Below are 20,530 nucleotides of genomic sequence, written 5' to 3'. Positions count from 1 at the left end.
CACCCCAGGAACTTCAGCAAAAGCTACCCTAAATGCAAAGCATTTTTATCATTTTTAATCTCAGTTACTTCTTAAGTGTGGGGGGAGGATTCCCTACAGTGGTGATTACAACAGCCCACAACCCAACTTCTTGGCAAAGTTGCCCTTTTCTACTTTCCCCACAAACTGCAAAATATCTGCTGCAAGGAGCTCTGGTTCCTCAAAAGCCGCAAAATGTCCACCTCTGGCCATGTAGCTGAAGGAAACAATGTTCGCATACTTCTGTTGAAGCCATGACTGGGGCATATGCAGGACCTCATGTGGAAATGAAGCAATTCCTGCAGGGACTTGCACAGAGAGCCTGCAAGAGAACCAAGAGGGAAAACATGGAAACTCTGTTCCTTGCAATGAAGGGACCTCTTCAAACAGGACTCCAAACCACAGGCAAAACAGGGAAAAGGAAGGCCGAGGGCACAATTTAATGCATGTCTACTCAGAAGTAAGCCCCACTGAGCTCAACAGGTTCTGCACCCAGGTAGACATGCTGTGGCAGGGCAAGCTGTGCTTTCGCTCCAGAAATATGGCAGTGGAAGAAACTCTGGCGGAGATGCTGTTGAGCCTGAGTCAGCAGAAGACTTTGCGCAACGTAGGATTAGCACCCATTCTGAGGATTTGTGAAATGCCTTGTACTAGCACATATCTTAAGCTCCTGTGCTGGCAGACCTTGCTCCAGAAGCATATGTAAAAGGCAAGGACAGAACTCAGTCATGAAGTTGGAACTAACTCAGGGATGGGAAACGGGGAGGTGAAGGTCTGGAGAGGACCCACAAATTATATTTCTCTGCCCTAAGCATCCCCATCACATTTGCCGGTGGGTCTCTGTTGCCTTCCTAAATTCCAAACAAAGCAGATTGCTGCCGCTTGCCCAGAAGGAGAGGCACAGGGAGCCTGGCACAGGGCGTGGCAGCAGAAGCACTGGTTTTGCTCTGCTGCCACGTGCAACCGCAAGTGAAATGACTGAGCTTGCCTGAGAAAAGTACAAGGACATAGCTTCATGAACCTCCTTGGCCCTACTGCAAATCCACATGAGTCTGCAAATGCATTTAGGACATTTGTATATTATTATTGCTGACACTGAAATGTCTGGATGTGCATTTCACAAGTCACCAGGAATACCTTTGTGTACGCTTTCTGTCTAAACTTGGCATATCTGAGTAAATATGAAAAACTGTAAAAGGACACAGGGCAACTAAATGTGTGTGCGCGCATGTGTGGTATGAAAAGAGCTCTCTAAAATAGGCAGAAGAATCTCTTACTTCTCATGCTTCTGGGTGCCAATTCCTTTCCCAATATTCTCTTTGTAAAAACGCATTGAGGACACTATGCACCCAGATACCCAGTAGATCATGATGTTTGTGAGAAGATCATCCAGTGTGAACTTCCTGAAAAATACAATCCAGAAACAGGCACATCAAAACTCGTCAGCTATGTTTCATCATCAACATCTGCAGCCTTTTTTCATCCTTAGCCTAAGCTGGCACATTGTTACCAAAATCTGGAGCCGTTAAATATTAAGGTCATTATTATTTTATTCTTTAGATTTCACGTCCTTTCCCTCTCAAGTGCTCTGTGCAGGTTACAATAATAATAATAATAATTTATTATTTATACCCCGCCCATCTGGCTGGGCCTCCCCAGCCACTCTGGGCGGCTTCCATAAAAACCAAAAATACAGTAAAATATCACACGTTAAAAACTTCCCTGAACAGGGCTGCCTTAAGATGTCTCCTGAATGTCAGGTAGTTGTTTATCGACTCCCAAGACTACAACTCCCATCAGTCTTAGCCAGCATGGTTGGGAAATGCTGATGTAAGATCTCTGTCAACACATCAACATTTGGTTCAGAAATGTTATCTCCAGCTATTTCCTAAATTTAGCGTGAGTCTCTGGGATATTGTTGGAATACATTCTTCCTTCCATTTATCCTGACTCTCTCTATTTTTCCTTGTTGCTTTTTTTTTTTTAAGGCGGCAACAAAATGATAATCTAGTAAATCAAGCCCTTTCTTTGTTGACTCTGTGGGAACAGGGACAGAATATGGACAGCAAACCCCTCAAGCACTTAACATTTATATAATATACCCATTTATAGAATTGCTTAAAAAAGAAAGAAAGAAAGAAGGCGGCTCAGTTATTTTGCTAAAACCCTGTTATAAATGAGTTAAAGCACATAGATCTACTCCCTTTCAACAGAACTTATTGTAAGGGAAGTTCCCAGAGGATTATGTCCAATTTAGATAATTCACTGCTAGGGCCTCAACATGTTCAGCTGTCCAGGCAGTCAGGAGATGTGAAGCTGACTGTGGCATAAGAGAAGCCTGTAGAGCAGCTAATTTGCAGGCCATAGGACTTTGTTATAAAGGCTAAGTTAAGGCTTCTTTCCTCTCAGAAAGGGGTCTAAGCCATTTTTAACCTGCAGGACTCCACCACAAAACAACCCCAAGTTAGATTGTGGAGCAAGTTCTCCCTGCAAATTCTTGTTCGGCATAGGAAGGCTGCCACCTTCACAAATGTTTCTCCTGTCCAAAGGGGTGCGTTTGCACAATACTCATACATGCATGGTGACCCTAGATGTCAACAAGGACATGCAAGAACATGTGCTCTTCTTTTGAGTTTTCTGACTGAGCTGCGTTTCAAACCTTCAAAGCAGGTGAAGAACTGGGCACTACAAACTAACTTCAAAATCACCTGCAGCATTTGATTTCTTAAATTCAGCAACACTGCAGTCCAGTGCCTCCCTGCTCAGTCAGATTTAACTGCAAACCAAGTTGCGCTGGCATTAAGCCGCTCTGAACATGCACTACAAAGGCACAACATAAACACTTAAAATGAATAGACTGTGGTAAGTTGTGTTGCATTTGGTTCTCTGAGCCTGCCAACACGACTGAAAGCAAACACGGCTGGACCGAGACAGGATGGGGCAGCAGAACAGGGAGAAGTGTTGCTTCCAGGTTCACAATGCTGCTGTATATGAAGCTGAGGATCTCATGGAGGAGGTGGGAGGAAGGAAAAGAGTGGACAGTCCAAACGTAAGAAGGATGTAGATAGACGGGGGGGGGGGGAGTATGGGGGCTATAGGGGAAGATGTTTATACCTCTCTACTCCCATGATGATTCAGCCCTCTGGTTGGAAAGAAGACCAAGAAGAGTGTCAGCTAAGCATCCAACACAAGAGGCGATTGTGACACTAATCTGAGAATAGTGTAGATAGGTAAACAAGCATCAAAGGTAAATAGGCATCTGTAAACCTAGAGAGAGGGGCAGGGAGAAATGACACCCACTTTTCTAGTCCTCCATCTTCTAGATCTCGAAAGGCATGATTGGTCCATGTAGAAAACTTCTCCAAGATGTATGCAGCCAAGCCCACAGGAGAGTCATTCAAACCACAGCCTAAACAAGAATGAAAACCAAGGGTTCGCTTTCATCCAACATATTTTCAGCTAACTTCTCTCCCCCCCCCCCACCGCCCTCGGCCCCAAATAAACACAAGACTCCAGCTGTCTGAAGCAGCTGCTGATTGACAAGACACTAAATAAAGAGACACTTGGCAAGTTGATCTGTAGGATGAATTATGTACCAACAGTATTAACAGCCCTACAGAATAAACAAACATGCTGAAACAGCTTTGAGGATTTTGTTTTTTAAAGTTATAAGGGGAAACTGAAGCTTAAACCAGCAGTGGGATAAAGCTTTGGTAACAGAGAAGGACTGGGCCTTAGTGGCAGAGCATTTGCTATGAATGCAGGAAGTCTAAGGGTCAATCCCCAACCTTTTTGAGGTTGGACTGGGACAGACATCCGTCTGAGATCCTGGAGAGCCACTGCCAGTCAGTGTAGACACTTCTGAGCTACATGGACCAGTGACATGACGCAGGGTAAAGAGGGTACCTATGTTCCTATGGAGGCCAGACAGCCAGAATCTTTCCTTATGTTGCCTGCCTGTCTCATTGGTGATAGCAGCTCTGCTTCCCTGAAAGGCAGAACTGCTTCCACAGGTGGGAGAGCAGCACAGTGGAGCCTGACCATTATCCCACCATGCTAGCTCTGATTTGTCCTGCTGTGGCTTACCCATGAAAGAATCCTGCTAAAATGCTCAACCCGACACAGCTTTCCAATACAGTCAGTGGTGTGACCAGGGCAAATGCAGACATCATTTGTGAAAAGAATCAGCTTTGCGAACCCTAATATCCCGTAGAAACCAATGGCACTTTCAAAACTGTTGCTGATAAAGGCCGTGCAGGTGTTTCCTGCATCAGCTTGTTTAAAACTAGCTTTGATAGGACCCTTTAAATCCAAATATAAAGTCCACCGTGGAGTTCCCCAACAAATAAATAAATCTCTCTTCTTTTTGGATGGTGCCATTTTGGGCACATTTACCGTAGACACTTTGGGCAGTCTGAGTCTTTAAACACCCTCATTGCACCTACTGTATCAAGACACCTGTGTGTCATCTCTGTTGTCACCTGTTAATATTATTACCATTAAATTATATATTAAATTTGTGTATCACCCTTCATCCGAAGATCACAGGGCAGTTCAGAACATATCTACACTGACATCATATGGCAATCTTTTGCCACAGCATAACATGGAGTCCTTTACGAAGCTCTCTGTAGAGCCTCTTATTACCATGCCATTGATGCCTTCCGCCTATACTCTTAACCACAGCATTAAAAGTAGGCAGCACTTTTGGGCGCATTCACTAGACTGGGTGGTGGCGGCAGTGGGAGAGAAACCAACCGCAGGCTTAATCTAGCCGCTGTTGACACTATTAGCTTTTAATCAAGGTGTGCTCCCTCACTCACTCCAGTCTATCCTTCACTCAGGCAAGCAAGAGTCATTATCGGGAGTTGCAGGACACATTTGAGCCAGGCAAAAATGATCAAGGAAGATAAGAAGCAAGGAGGGGAAGGGGGTGTGACCTCAGGGTTTGGCCTGGGAGAGTCCTTAGGGCCAGAGAGAGAGGCCTGGTGCTTGCAAAAGACCCGTGGGTCTGGGGTTCTCCACCTTTGCTATATACAGAAACAAACAACATATGTACAGACTAGATTTAATCATTTTTTGAGTCCTCTTGAACTAGATCAGTATATGCCATTTCTGCAGCAATGCAGTAATACACTATGCCAATTAGGGAAATTATTTCAGTGTAGTGCTATTGTCACTCAGCCCTATAATTTAATCTGCATATACCTGAACGCATGATCCATTTTTTCTTAATTCATTTTTCCAATCAGGTTATAAAAAAGATAATTTTAAACAGAGGCACTTAAAAGTCTGGAGACCTAATCACAACAATACAGTCAAGCTAATTCACTTGCGTATCTAGGTGAAAACCCATTAATCAAATTTGACTGTTTTCTCCCAGGCATTGTCAGCTCATCCAAAAGCTCCATGTATAAAGAGGCAACATTTAAATTGAGTAAAATGTGCCAATGGTTCAGTGTAAGCTAACTAGTCCTCCAGAACAGCTCAACCCAGAGGAGATCAAAGTGTGGGATATTTGTAAATGAATAAATAAAACATTATAAAAGCACCGTTAAGCCTCCAAAAGCAAGTCTGACGCTGGCAGTGCTGCTCTTGGAACTTCTCACCGCTTGGGAAAGTGGGTAGCATGGAACAGTACAACTCTGAACACAAAAGTTTATTAACTGATCAAATATAAATTGACTACTTGGAAGGACAAGCAAGTTTTTTTTTTTTTAAAAAAAAGCCTTTTACCAGCAGTGTCAGGCTTCGTAGAATGTAGGTGAAAGTAGCCACCTTCCCCTAGGATCCTGTAGAGCACTTTTGTCTTAAAAGGAAACATCCGCTGGACATCCACATCCTCAAAACCAAAGAGTCCTGGGAAATACCGTCCCAAGGTAATTGAAAGAAGTTGCTTGAAATGCAGGGTAGTCACTGTTGCCATGTTTAAGTGAACACCTTTCACGTGGCTAAAATAATTTACAAAAGTTAGATAAGTTATCCACAAAAATATTTCTTTTTAACTCCATAGATTTATGACTTACCTGGAGTTTAGATGGCACTGTTGCTGTTTTGAACAAACATATAGGCCAAGCCCACTGGAGAAGAAACAAGCAGCTCCCATTAGGAAGCCGGAATCTTGGGAGTCTCAGGACACACTCAGGACTCTAAGTTTGGGGAAGTAGTTGTGCAATTCCAGCATGTTTGGTTCCTACAGTCTAGCTGGCAGGGTGCTCGAGTCACAGGGCTTCCTCTCCCCCTGGGGTATGTTGCTGATGGGGGAACATCGTATGCCAAATGATTTAATCTAAATCAGGATGGAGGTGCCTCATTTTCATAAGTAGCCAATATGCTGCTTAAAGAACAAATCTGTTTTGCATTTCGCCTGTCAAGAAGATGAACACTCACCTTGGAGCTATCTGAGCCAGATTGGTACTGATCAACGAGCCCCAATCCCCTCCTTGGGTATAGAATTCCTGGAAGCCCAGCCTGAGCATCAGCTTATAGAAGACACGGGCAGCACACACAGAATCAAAGCCTATAGAGAGGGGAGGAAAGTTATCAAGTAGGACTGCTTTCCGCCTCATCCCAAGTGCAAACACAATCTGTGCAATACTAATTTCTAGCTAGATTTAAGGCTGCCACAGGAATTTTTCCCCCAGTCACACTGAGCATTTATTTACTACATCAAGTAAAAGAGCAGAGACAATGCAACCTTCTGATCCACACCTTGCCAGAAAAGCAATAGCCTTTACACTCAGTTTGCACAACTCATCATGAGTTTCTGGAGTGAAGTGTGCAGTTTGGTCCTCTGTCAGAGTTCTTTCCCTACTCCTGTGTTATTCCCCCTTTAAGCGGAGATGCCAAGGACCAAATGTGGGACCTTCTCCAGGAAAATCACTGTGACACGCACACTCTCAGTCTAACCTTCATCACATAACTATGATGAGGACAAAAAATAGCAGCCCTACTGCCCTGAGCCTGGAAAAACAGCAGGATACAAAGGGGAGATGAATCACAACTTGTGCACAGAAGCCTCTCCCTGCAATGTCGCCACCCCACTCCATGCTGAGCAATGGTAAAACAAGGGTCCCAGTTGTGCAGAGGCTTCTGATCACCTTCAGTTGAATGCAGTGAGAGGCCCCTTTCTGAATGTTTGCACTGAACAAGAAAAGGGCAGCAGGAGGAGGGCAGGGCATTGTGGGTGGGACCACGATGCACTGCCCAGCTACACATCTAGACTGGATGCCTGGATGGGGCTAGGGTGCCAAAGCGCAAATAAAGCTACCTTATGTGTACAGCTTTAGTATTTGTAGCTCCCTGTCCCTAGCAAGTACATTTGAGTGTTTCAGGTATATTTGCATAGACAGACATCTACTGCTCTATTTGAAACAACACAGGTACAGAATGGAGGTCAAAACAATCTTGGGAATGGCTATGGCTCCATTGTAGAGCACCGGTGTGTGCAGGTAGAGCTGGGAGAAATTCCTATGTGAAATCCTAGAGAGCCACTGCCGGCCAGTATAGACCAGTGGTCACCAGCATGGTGTTCATTGGTGCCCATGAACCTAGAGAGGTCTGCCCTGCCACCTAAGGTAACTATGAAATACCTTCCCTGCCCCTGAAGAAGCTAGGATTGAAAGAAGCATTCTGTCATAGACGACAGGATAGACTATGCTGTGCACTTGGTTGCAGTGTGTGAGCGTGTATGTGAGTGTGTGTTTTAAGCACAGCAGTTCCTGCTGTTAATAAATGTGCCCCAAAATGTTGGCAACCCCTGTCACAATCAATCCTGAGCTTGATGGTCTGACTCAGTACAAAGCAGCTTCCTCTGTTCCTATGAATTAACAAAGATAAGTGCTGTACACGTACCACTTCCAGATCCTTCAAAATAATGCAACATACCTTGCTTGTGAGGTGCCTCGGAGAAGCCGTAGCCAGGGATGGAAGGGCAGATTATTTCGAAAACATGCTCGCAACTCAGGCCATGGCTCCCTGGATCCATCAGGAGGGGGATTATTTTGTAAAATTCGTAGACTGAGCCAGGCCAGCCGTGGACCATTAATAACGGCTTTGCAGACTGGCCTTCAGCCACATGGGAAGGTTTTACATGAAGAAAATGGACATCGATTCCTATGGAAAATATACATACACATAAAAACTTTAGAATATTTATTAATACAGATTAGGTGGGCATAAACATATACTAGATATATCATTAGTTACTAGCATAACATTATTAAATGGTTTTGTGAATGAGATTTGCTACAGGGAGGGTGCTCTGGAGAGTGATGGTTTGCTGCCTTGTGATTTTCTGTTTAGTAGGAAGGCAGTCTTAAGTGTGCTCACCGAGTTGGTCCTTTGAAATTCCAGGGACCAACACATATGCCAAGTTCCTCATCTGATCACTGAATCACATGTCAATAAAAGAGAGACTTTGGTTTTATAAGCCAGTAACTTGTGTGCGCTGCTTCCTAGCATAACTGGGAACCTAGGTTCAAAAAACAGTTACGAGCTCTTTGACTCAGTTGCTAGATGCCAAATTGATAAGCTGGAAGTAGATGTAGTAGTAAGCATCACTAGCTTCACTTTAAAAAACAACACCCCACACGTAGCCTAAGTCAGGGGTTGCTAACAAGGCAGCTGCAAGTATACAGGTGCCCATTCTACTGTAGCTAATAAAAAAGGTTGTGATGTGTGCTTGGTTGTGGTTGGGGAGGGAGGGCTGGTATCCATGACAGTTTCTCTAGTTTGCTAGTGTGCCTATGGGCCCCAAATGGTTGCCAACTCCTGGCATAAATCTATCCAAGATTACCAAAGAGACTACCTCTGTCACATTAGGACTTGGAGCATACAAATGGCCACTGCTGGATCAGGCATAATACAAGAGGCTGCTGCAAAAAGAGACTCCCCTACGCTCAGCAGCTCAAGTTGTGAATGGACTGGAGATCTACAATCACAGCAGCAGGTTGAAGATGTGCAGTGCTGCAACCCTGCACTGCTTCCACTCCGATGTTGCTGTACTTTTAGTGCAGGGAAGACTGATATCTTCTATCTAGAGAAGACCCATTTGAATTTCAGACTTGAAAGGTGCTAGCACTGAAAAACAAATGTTCTTCTCTGTGGATCCTAGAATCCAAAGACCTCAAAGCCAAATTGGGAAATCTAATTTTATTTATTTAATTATAGGATTTCTTCCCTGCCCTTCACCATAAGATCCCAGGGTGTGTTACAACAATATAGTAAATAAAATTTAAAGTCACATGACTTTAAATTTTATTTACTACATTGTTGTAAATATATAAAAAGTACAGAATAAGAAAACAATACAGTCAAAGCAATCTTACTTTAACAAACTCATGGATAAGCAAACTGATTTCATGCTGAAAACCCATGCAACACAAGGAAAGCTCAAAGACTGATCAGAGCACTATTGGCTACAAACCTTCAATCTTTGTTTTGAACTGTGGGAATTTGTTAAGAACTTCCACTTGCTTCTTCCAGTTGAACTCATTCCTCCAATAAGCGACAACCTTCCTAAGATAATTTGAATTAAACCCATATCGAAAGCGACTATCCTCTAATGGCTCGGCAAACCTCACCTCATCAAGTCTTCTATGTAAGTACTAGACCCCACAAATGTGTGGGAGGGAAAAAGAAGAATGAGGAAATGAAAAGAAGAAGAACTGAAAACTCACATGAGAGTTATATGCAAAAATTAAAATACTTTTTTCTCTCAAATCACATCCACACCACATATTTAAAGCACATGGCTTTCCCCAAAGAATTCTGGGAAATGCCGTTCACCCCCACAGAGCTACTATTCCAAGCACCCTTAAAATAATGTTTTCCTCCCTTTTCTTGCTGTGACTGGTGTCTTTCTGGTAGTTTTGACTTGGCATAACACACATTTGTGTGAAATCTATACGAGACCTTTCTATGCAATATTTCTGTGGTGTGGGATGGACATCCATTTCACACTTGTTCTGCACCACCCACATGTGCAATTCTGGTTGTGCTTCTATTGAGAATACTGAACTTTTATTCTACTTCCACTGCAAAAACAACTCTTCTGACAATACATTAAGTTCTTTTGTGAATGCTCCACAGAATGTAGGTGTCATGAACCTCAACTGGTTATTTCACATGACATTTAAAGAGAGAGAGGGGCTGTACGCTCTCGCTGCGCTGTTTGTAACACAGGAATACTCTTCTACTAAAAGAGGGGAAGTCACAAACATTAACTTCCCACCAACACTCATGTTGCCCTATTGTGTGAACCCTTTTATCTAACCTTTCTTTCCCCCATTCATTGGAGGCAATGCATTTCCCACTCTCCTGATAGGCTATATAGAAGCTTTATGTGGGTTTGTGCAAGTATGGCACAAAGAGAGAGAAAGCGAAAGAAATTTGGGGCACGATTTGACCGATCACACAGCAGTGCTCTTAGAACCAGCTGGTTCCATTTGCCTGAAACAAACAAGAGAAAGTCACAGCCATTAGGATGAAGCTGGACTTTAAAAATCAAAGGCTCTCTCCCCTGAGAACTGAGGACAGGGCCAACACAGCAGCAGATGTTAAAGACAGCTAAAATTAGATTCCGCTCTGTGTGCATTGTACCCTTCTGAATTTCATTGTTTTAAAGCTATTATCAGTGATGTGTGATACAGAAAATAGCCCAGGTTGGGTTGATTAACGCAAACAGACAACTACAACACGTTATTGTATTGTTCTCTGTTAATAGCACAGGCAACGGTAGGGTCATATCCAGATTAATATGATACAGCCGTGACCTCTGAACAAAACCGCTTGTAAAAATTACTGCTGGAGAGAAAATAACTGCTGTTAGTATTTACACAGCAAGCCTACATTTCAGCATGTATCATATTTTCTATATATCTATAGTTCTTGGCTTGATTTAAAAATCAACTGAAACTGATGCGACTCAGTTGAATGCTTTAAGCACATTTTATACATTTAAATTATCCAAGTTAAAATTAAGGGGGTAGTAGAGCTGGTTACAAATGTAAACCTAAAGGAACTCAGATTTATGTTGCAATTTTAACCGAGCACATTTACTTGGCTATAAGTCAGAGCTTTCCAAACCTTTCATGTTATTGACACACTTTTTAGACATGCATCATTTCGCGACACAGTAATTAAGTTTTTCAGCCCCAGAAGGAGTGCGGGAAGCATTTGCGTGACACACCTACACACTGCAGCCGACACACTAACATGTCGCGACACACAGTTTGGAAAGCTCTGCTATAAATGCTACTGAAGCATTTTTAACAAACCGTGGTTGAGATTATGCTGCTACCCTAGAATTTCCTGCTGTTTGTGCAAACTCTGTGACAAAGAGAGTCTTCTTACATTTATCTCGCCGTCTGATGTTTCCACCTTGAAAGGATATATAGCTGCATCTTCTTCAGAGTCAGGCTTCTGTCCTTTGCCCCACCATCCATCTCCCATAGATAATTTGTCCTCTTTCTTCTTGGTCAGAAACAGGTAAATGATTGCTCCCAAGACAACAGCCAACAGTATTTCAAGCAACATCATGACTGCAAAAGAATCACCACAATTATGGCAATAATGACATTTTGGTACTGGTACCTCCCCCCCCCCAAAAAAAAAATAAATTTTAAAAGTGTGGCAGTTACTTTAACAACTTCATGGTGAGTACCAGCACATTATTATTTTTTGAAGAAGCAGCGGCAGCAGCAGCACTGGTTGTGTGCATGCTTTTTCTCTAGAATGCTTATATTTTAGGACCAGAATAAAAACAGTCTTTGGGCTGTTTTGATAAAACATTATGTATTTTCTTTAAACCGTATGACATAAGATACCAATTAGACATCACTTCATAGTAGCTCTCCTCAAGGGTTAATAATGCAAGGTGGTCCTGTTGGACCTAAAGCAAATATTTGACTTCACCTATTTTCTGTTACTGTCCTACCAGTCATTCCCTCCTGTTTCTTCTTAAAGTTATTTCCATGCGGACTGTCACTAAGATGCAATAAATCTTAAGACAAGAGTCTTTTTTTATTGATGCATAATTCATAATAGTTGTTTCAATTTGGGTCACAGGAGCTCAAAGGCGATATAAGCCTTATTCTTTTTTTGGGGGGGGGACTCCCTCCCTCAGTTACCCTTTCCTACAGAGCACACACAGCATTGCAAGCTGAGCCTCCTTGAAGTCCTGGTGTAATTAGCCTCTCAATATGGGTTCTCAGGCAAGGAACTGACCTTTTGAAAAATGTGTCTAAAAGTGTGAAATCTCTGTAGAGAGCCACATGTTGTACGCTGTACCATTAGGACATAAATATGGAATTCAGTCGGGTGCTTGTGCTCTTAAAAACGAGAAAGGCTGCCTTCTGTATATCCCCCTGCCCCATGAATATCTTATTTACCCCCATAGCGATTTCAAAGCATTGAATTAACTCTGTGAAACAACAGCAACAAGGCTCCATCCAGCCCACGAGAGACTGTGCAGCAGAATGTGTTATAAACATGCTTTTGGGGGGAAATAATTAATAATTCCCTGGGTGGCGAGGGCCTTTGAAATGTGTTGTTTATTAACACATTAGCCCCACCCCCACATTTCTCATATTTAAAAAGTTTCTCAAAATAGTTAAGGAGAACCATTCTTTCCATAGGGGGTTAAGTTAGGCACATAGCTTTTTTAAAAAATGAACTCAACAGAATGGTTCAGTATTTTAAAAATGTATTTATTCTTACATTTATAGCATGCCTTTTCTGCAAAGAATTATCAAGGTGGAATACATGGGTCCCCCCCTCCCTGTGAGGTAGGTTAGGTGAGAGACAGAGACTGGTCCAAGGAGCACTGAGTGGGGCTACGCAACACGGTCTCTCTCTTTAAATGCTCGTTCAATGAATATGTGAATGTAGCTAGTATTATTATGTTAAAACAGGGCTATGTGTATTCAAAAATAAATTAAGCCATATAGACTCTTGGGTTTTGTTTTTCCTTTTCTGGTGCATAATCTTGAGTGCATGAGCAGTGCTGGTTCCTCAATAAACACTCCAGGTTTCCTATTTAATCTGCAGCTACCACTGCTAGTTTGTGTGGTCCCTCCAAACCAGGATCAAACCATGGGAATGCATAAGCACAAGGCTCATTCACATAATACCATGATCTGCCGTTACCCCTGAATGGAGCTACAGTGGTACCTCGGGTTACAGGCACTTCAGGTTACAGACACTTCAGGTCAGTGGCGTAGCGTGGGGGGTGCAGGGGGGGCCGGCCGCACCGGGCGCAACATCTGGGGGTTAGGGTTAGGGGGCGCAAATCCACGGGTTAGGGGGCGCAAATTACTTGCCTTGCCCCGGGTGCTGACAACCCACGCTACGCCACTGCTTCAGGTTACAGACTCCGCTAACCCAGAAATAGTATCTCGGGTTAAGAACTTTGCTTCAGGATGAGAACAGAAATTGGGCAGTGGTGGCGCAGCAGCAGCAGGAAGCCCCATTAAAGTGGTACTTCAGGTTAAGAACAGTTTCAGGTTAAGAACGGACCTCCGGAACGAATTAAGTACTTAACCCGAGATACCACTGTACATAACTTGGGTGCTATGCAGGCTGGGATTCCTGCATTGCAGGAGATTGGAGTACTTAATATTTGTGGGGTTTTGTGTCAGCGTCACTTGTGCAGGTTCTGTGCTATTCACTTGTGTTCCTTTGGTGGTGAGAGAGGTTGGGGTTGGCCAAGGTGTGGTTGTTTGTTTGTGATTGGCTGTGGTGATCTTTGTTTTTGTGTGTGAGTGGGGTGGGTGGGTGTTTTGGATCAGGTCAGCCATATTGATGTGTATGCTGTTGGTGGATTTTTGTCATTGTCTTGTTTGGCTGTGTACGTGATAAAGGGGAGCCATACCGGGGTGAAGGCATCTTCTTCTATTTGTCCATGTGTCAGTTTCAGTTTATTGGTTAATTTTTCTAGTAAGGCTGTTTCCCATACTATTGGTACCATTGGTCCATGCTTACTCCTGACAGGTCTCTCCAGTGTCTGGTTGCTGAAAGTATGTGGGTTATGAGTTCTTTGTGGCGTAAATGGGAATTATTGTCTTGGAAGATGTTTAGTAGGGCCAATTCTGGGGTGATTTCTAATACTTGCTTAGTTATTTTACATATTTCTCATATGGCTGTTGTCCAGAATAGTTGGATTTTGGGGCACTCTCACGACACGTGGGCACTCCCACCAAAAAGAGGGTATTGGCAAAGGGCAATAGCTGTTCCAATTGTCCTTATTCTCATGTGAAGACAAACTCTGGGTGAATCAAGAGAAGAAAGCCTATTGTATGCAGCTGACAGCAAGGGAAACAAATGAAAGCCATCATGTTCTCTCTCCATAATGGAACACTAGAGGATCTGCCAAAGCAAATATGCAACAGAAACACTTCAATGTAGCTGGCAATAGCACCAATACTTTAATGTGCTGGGATTTAAAGGAAGAATTTCTAAATATTTATCCATAACCACAATGAAGTAATTATCTTAGAAGCAGAAGCTAGAAAGGGGGGGGGGATTTCCCCATTTGGCTTCCCCACCTCAACACTTAATTGCAGTGATGCATGCTTTTATACCGAAATAATGAATATATTGATCAGCTTTGCACATAACAACTGTAAATCAATTATGTACAAGTATTCAAACAGCAAAAAAGTGTTATGAACCAATTGTTAAATCAAAACAGCTCTGATATTTAAAGGCTTCATGCCAGGAGACTATTCAATGAATGGAAAGTGTGTGTCTAGCAGTGCTTCCCAATAGCTGAAGGCATCTCCACTCTCCGTTACTGAATTATTTGGAGCATCTGATGGGTAAAAAAAATGGGGGTTGGTCAGCTAACAGGTCAAAATAATAGTAAAGTTGAGGTGCTAGATTTGTTCTTGGAGGTAATGATGGCTTGGGTGTGGGCCAATAAATTGAAGCTGAACCCTGAAAAGACTGTGGGGTTATGTGCTCCAAGTTCTTGAGTCCAGGAGGTGAGGAGTCAGCTTGTTCTGAACATGGGTGCACTTCACTGGAAGAAGCAGATTTGTAGCTTGGGAGTACTCCGGTAATGATTATGTTATTACATTTTGATTCTGCTCCTCCCTCAAAGAGCTCAGACCAATGCATATAGTCCCATCCCCCCCGTACACCATTATCTTCACAAGAACCATGTGAAATAAATGAGGCCAGGGATGTGGGACTGGCCCAACATCCTATAATAGGCCCTGAAATTTCAGCGTCTGGGATGCTCCTGGCAGCCCTACTTTTTTTGGGGGGGGGTTAATCAGGATAGGGATTTCAGCATATGGATAGGCTTCCCCCCATCTCTTTCCCCTTGCCCCATCCCTATGATTCCTGAAGCTGCTAATTCCACCTGCCTGCCCCCGGTTGCCCAGGAACTGCTGTTTGCTCCTGGGGTGATTTTTCTCAGGATCACGGCAAGGGAGCAGGGCTGTGTGTGTTAGACTCCTCTCATGTTTGCAATCCTAATTGTGCTCTCTGCTATACAATAAAATTCCCTGGCATTGGCTGGCTTCTAGCTGAGCTCCTCTGTTCCATGTTACAGCCAAACCATTTACTCAAAGCTCTCAGATATTTTCACGTGTTTAGGATGTTGGACATGTTTAGAAGCAGTGGACAGGGAAGCCATATCAGAATGCTCAAGGAATCCAGACCCTAATATGAGCATCCTTTGGATGTGGGGTAGAAAAAGTATTTGGAAAACAAACCCGGGAATGGAAAGAGAAGAAATTTCCACTTTAGATATCTAATAAAACGCATTCAACCTGGTCTGTGTGGCTTGCAGAGTTTTAATTAAAATTATCTGGGCAGAGGGAAAATATCAGGAACTGTTCAACCCAAGAGCCTCAAGAGAAGAAGGGTGGGAATCACCTTCAATATTAATTAAGCGGAGACAAAATATCTTTGGAGAGAGGATACAGGTAAATGGGTTCTATTTTTATTTTCTGACAAATCTTTTAGCAGTTCTTAATATACTTGACACAATTTGCCACCTGCTAGGGAGCAATGGTGTCATTCTTGTCTGTCTTTGTGTGAACCAAGTTTAGGGCAGGGACCCAAAAACCTTTATGATCCACAGATTAATGCTTCTTCCTCAATCACCCCAGCTGCTCAGAATCTCCAGAATTTCTAAACTGTATTTTGAGACTACGGAAGACTATGGGAGACTACAGGAGAGGGAGGGAGGGAGGAAGAAAGTCAGTGCTTACAAGGGATGGACATGGGCAAACACAGCTGAATGTATAGCAGAAAGGGTTAAACTTCTGTCCAGTGGATGATGTCACCAGGAAGGGGCAGCTTTGTTTGTAATATGTAAAGTACTTAGAAAAATCAGATCTGCCTCAGCTCTATTAATAATACAACATGTATTTAGCCTTTATTTCAAAGAGAACACTGTTGAGCAACATATCCTCATAGCACACCTTTAATATCCTCACTATATCAATATCACCTTTCCAAGACAGGTAAATCATGTGTCCTTTAAAAATTAATCATAGCATCATACTGCTTGATAGCCCCAGACAAGCTACAGAAGTCTGGCAGTGGTAACCCTCAGAGGCTATTTTCATGTAGTAAAAAAGAAAAATCTGACTGAGTGGACAATGGTTCTCCTCCTCCCCCCCCCCATCCTTTTTTTAGATCCAAGCCACCAGATACATAAGTATTCCTTCCTACATTTTGCCAAAAGCTTTCATTATTCACTTCCATCTTGTGTGTGTGTTTTTTAAATGTTATGTATTGAAGTCTACTATAAATAATGCAAAACAAGTATATTAGTAATGGAACAAGAATAATTTATAGATTAGCAATTGTCTTCACAACTCAAATTGGGAGAGAGGAGACCCAGAAGAGAGAGTATTAAAGTTTTATGAGTTAATTTGGTATTAAAAGTAGCATAAGTCAAGATTTGTATTAATGTCTTGATTAAGCAACATTCTCCCACAGAGAAAAGTATTAACTTTCTCTCACAGACATTTCTCCAGAGTATGCAACTTCGTCCCAAAGACATTGATCCACTTATAAAACATGCATGGTCAATCTGGGCCAATGGTGAAAGACTTCACTGTTGCCATCCTCCATACATATGGACTGACTAAATGCAAGCCAAGAAAACAACCCATGAATACATCCAGGGAGTAATTCATCTAACACTGCAAAGTAACAAGCTTGGTGGTAGGGAAATCCTGTACAGTTGCACCCCAAATTTCATCATAATACTGTACAGAATATCAAGATGTACCCAAAAGAAAGACAGGGAAAAGTGATCTATTACTAACAATATCCAGATTATATTTTAATTGCATCCCTATGGAGAAAAAAATGTCAAGACTCAAGCTGAGTTCCACTAAACTAAATTAAACCCAAGGATTTTGTGCATCATTTAGCCTGGTCCTTTTCAGCCAGCTCAGTTAGGCAACAAAATCCAGTCACTAGACACTATTTTCCTTTCATTCAGCAAGCATGCCAAGGGAGGTAGGGGGAAGCAAGTTGAAATAGGATAACAAGATTCCCTGGGCTTTTTTCTAGAACCCACTGCAGGAAAGTTATCTAAAAAAAAAAAAAAAAAGATTAGAAGGAGAAACTGCAGACAGCAGTTCAGTAGATACCAAAAAAACTGGCAAGTAAAACAAGCAAGCTACAATAAATACTAGCATAGCAAAGCACATCTTGGACATAAACTTCAATTCTAATCAAAACCAGGCTTAGAAAGACATCTGAGGAACTACAGTTGGAAACATTCCACATTGTTAGCAAAACCGCTGCTGAGTGATCAGTTCTTGCTTTGGGGGGATGGGAAGGGACTCTGATGTCCCCTTATCTTTATTAACTCTGCAGTGAGCAACAGTTTGATATTAGAAAACAGTACAAAATACAAAGTCCTGAAGTTTACTTAAAAAGCAAACAACCACTATACCCCTGGCTTCAAATTCTGCTTACTCTTCTTACAAACTGCAAAGAAGTACAAATTCAGTGGTCTCTTGGCTGCTGATAGTAGATTGCAGTAAGTCACCAAACCTGCCCCTCTGCCCAACAAAAGTCGGAAGGATGGAATCAGAACAGACTTCTTCAAACCTAAGCTCAGCCTTCAGGGTACAGTCTGGAATCCTTACTGAGTTATAATATTAAAAAAATCACACTACGAAAACCTTCAGTGTGCAGTAGCTTGCTAGCAGGATATTTTGAAAATGCAAAGCACTACTAATACAAAGGTAAAAGGTAAAAGTAAAAGGTACCCCTGACCGTTAGGTCCAGTCGCGGACGACTCTGGGGTTGCAGCGCTCATCTCGCTTTACTGGCCAAGGGAGCCGGCGTTTGTCCACAGAGAGCTTCCAGGTCATGTGGCCAGCATGACTAAGCTGCTTCTAGCGAACCAGAGCAGCGCATGGAAACGCCGTTTACCTTCCTGCCGGAGCAGTACCTATTTATCTACTTGCACTTGACGTCTGATCGGCAAGCCCTAGGCTCTGTGGTTTAGACCACAGCGCCACCCGCGTCCCTTACAAAAGTAGGGATATCCATATACACTGTGTTCCATAGCAACTGGCTCCCACTTCTGCTTGGGATAACGGGCCTCTTCTTCATACATAGAAGATCCCTGCATATCGACTCTTCTCACTACTGCAGAGTGATAAAAACACAAGGCACTCTTTTCTGAACTACCACATAATGGCCAAGGTTACAGTGGCATGGCAGACGTCCAAGGGCAGTAAACAGGCAGCTTTGTAACTTAATCTACACACAATAGAGAAAGGAACAGGATTAATTGCAAAAAAAACACCATATTCTTTGCTCTCTCACTCTCTCTGACTACACCCCAGCAATTTCCAGAAAGTTCTAAAAGAACATGGATTTAACTTGGGTTACCTTCTTTTTGGGACGCGGGTGGCGCTGTGGGTAAAACCTCAGCGCCTAGGGCTTGCCGATCGCATGGTCGGCGGTTTGAATCCCCGCAGCGGGGTGAGCTCCCGTCTTTCGGTCCCAGCTCCTGCCCACCTAGCAGTTCGAAAGCACCCCTATGTGCAAGTAGATAAATAGGTACTGCTTTCTAGCGGGAAGGTAAACGGCGTTTCCGTGTGCTGCACTGGTGCTGGCTCGCCAGAGCAGCTTCGTCACGCTGGCCACGTGACCCGGAAGTGTCTCCGGACAGCGCTGGCCCCCGGCCTCTTAAGTGAGATGGGCGCACAACCCTAGAGTCGGACACGACTGGCCCGTACGGGCAGGGGTACCTTTACCTTTTACCTTCTTTTTAACCCTCACAGTAGAAATCCAAGCAGAAAAGAACAAGAGAAAAACCACACACATGTAGTCAGTCTTGTGGAGGGTAAACGGCAGTTCCAGACTTCATGTCTGGGTAATTTCAATTGACAACTAAATCACAACAGGTTCCTGAGCTGCAAAATTTTCTGAATGAGTGACTTCCAGATGATATTAAAGTTCTCTCTATGGTGGCTAATCTGTGACACATGTGCAAATCAGCAATCCTTGCAAACGCCTGTAAACGTTTGTAAGGCCTGATGCAGTCCACTTGCAACTGAAATCCTTAGACAGAACCTGGAATCCCAACGCCCTTAAATCTAAAGGACTCCTTTGGGTTGTTTCATGGGTTATTTGATGTTGGGCTATATTTTACAGACCTACATTGTGTACTTGCAAAAAAAAAAAGTATCCTTTAAAAGTTCAAACCTTAAATAAATAGCACACAAACCGCAGTAACATATCACATACCAAGCGGAAGCAGTGCAGCCCAGTTCACCTGTCAGGGATTCTCCAGTTGCACCTACCCTGCATTGTAAATACTGCATTGGACTGGGGAGGACTTAGACTAGAGATGTTCAAAGGGCTCTTCCTAGTCTATAATTCTGAGATTATATATATATATATATATATACCCCGAAAGCAACCCTCAGTTTGACGAGTTTCCCAGGGAACTCACAATGGGATGCTTCACTTGTGGGCATAAATGAGTTTCTCCCGGGATCTTCGACAGGAACCGCCACGCGCACAACAAGTTCCCCGTCCTACTTTAGCCCTTTTCAGACGTGACGTGACGTGACACTAAAAAGCGCCTTCGCTCGCGCCTTGTGTGAATGTTGTCGATGCGGGATAAGCCGCAGAATACCGGCAAGCCGCCGACTGCGCATGTAGGATTTACATTACCGTTATCAGCCAAATGAATAAGCCTCACGTGTAACAAAAACGCCTCAGAAAGAGCCCCTCTCGAAGTTCCCCCGCGTAGCCCAGCCTTGCCCTCCGCCGTTCACAAGAGCGAAAGAGGCGGGGCGGCCTTTCTTCCCACAGGCTCCGCCGGCGGCGCTGTAGCCGCCCTCTCGCATCGCCCATTCGGATTAAGGCCGCGGGGGGGAGGGTCGAGGAACTCGGCCGGCAACAGAGGATTCTGGGAGGTGTAGTTCTTTGGGGGCCTCCATGTAACGGTTGGGGTGGTGTGTTGGGTGCTCCACCTGGGCTCTCAAAACCTTCTTCATCCTGCTGCCCGAGA

The 20,530-nt window shown here is 43.4% G+C and overlaps 1 protein-coding gene and 1 long non-coding RNA gene across 4 annotated transcripts; one reads left to right on the top strand and one right to left on the bottom strand.

Moving 5' to 3' along the window:
* Window positions 1–24: 24 nt before the first annotated feature.
* Window positions 25–20,388, bottom strand: EPHX1 (epoxide hydrolase 1). Of its 3 annotated transcripts, none has more exons than XM_082217747.1 (9): window positions 20,191–20,388; window positions 11,374–11,561; window positions 9,446–9,626; window positions 7,906–8,133; window positions 6,409–6,538; window positions 5,755–5,969; window positions 3,319–3,427; window positions 1,296–1,421; window positions 25–340 (listed from the first exon to the last, which is right to left on the bottom strand). In XM_082217747.1, the coding sequence occupies exons 2-9, from the start codon at window positions 11,557–11,559 to the stop codon at window positions 106–108; spliced, it is 1,410 nt and encodes a 469-aa protein (XP_082073873.1). In that variant the 5' UTR covers window positions 11,560–11,561; window positions 20,191–20,388; the 3' UTR covers window positions 25–105. The 3 variants fall into 3 exon arrangements, with proteins under 3 accessions (XP_082073873.1, XP_082073874.1, XP_082073872.1); XM_082217748.1 differs by having other exon boundaries at window positions 20,219–20,387; XM_082217746.1 differs by lacking the exon at window positions 20,191–20,388 and adding an exon at window positions 19,967–20,178.
* On the top strand, window positions 11,570–13,918 carry LOC309529760. Its single transcript, XR_014218425.1, has 2 exons — window positions 11,570–13,228; window positions 13,384–13,918. It is a non-coding gene; the product is annotated as an uncharacterized lncRNA (long non-coding RNA).
* Window positions 20,389–20,530: the final 142 nt, after the last annotated feature.

Source organism: Podarcis vaucheri (assembly GCF_965113315.1).
Source record: "Podarcis vaucheri genome assembly, chromosome: 3".
Taxonomy (NCBI): Eukaryota; Metazoa; Chordata; class Lepidosauria; order Squamata; family Lacertidae; genus Podarcis; species Podarcis vaucheri.
This window is presented reverse-complemented; position numbering and strand designations above follow the sequence as displayed.

What these genes read in the sequence shown, in the direction of transcription:
- EPHX1 (XM_082217746.1), bottom strand. Translation starts at nt 19,991, where the DNA reads ATGCCCACAAGTGAAGCATCCCATT. An exon ending in TACGAAGCCTGACACTGCTG is followed by an intron (nt 3,428 to 5,754) that starts GTAAAAGGCTTT and finishes ATTCTTGTTTAG; the next exon opens with GCTGTGGTTTGAATGACTCT. An exon ending in GGCACCCAGAAGCATGAGAA is followed by an intron (nt 341 to 1,295) that starts GTAAGAGATTCT and finishes GTTCTCTTGCAG; the next exon opens with GCTCTCTGTGCAAGTCCCTG.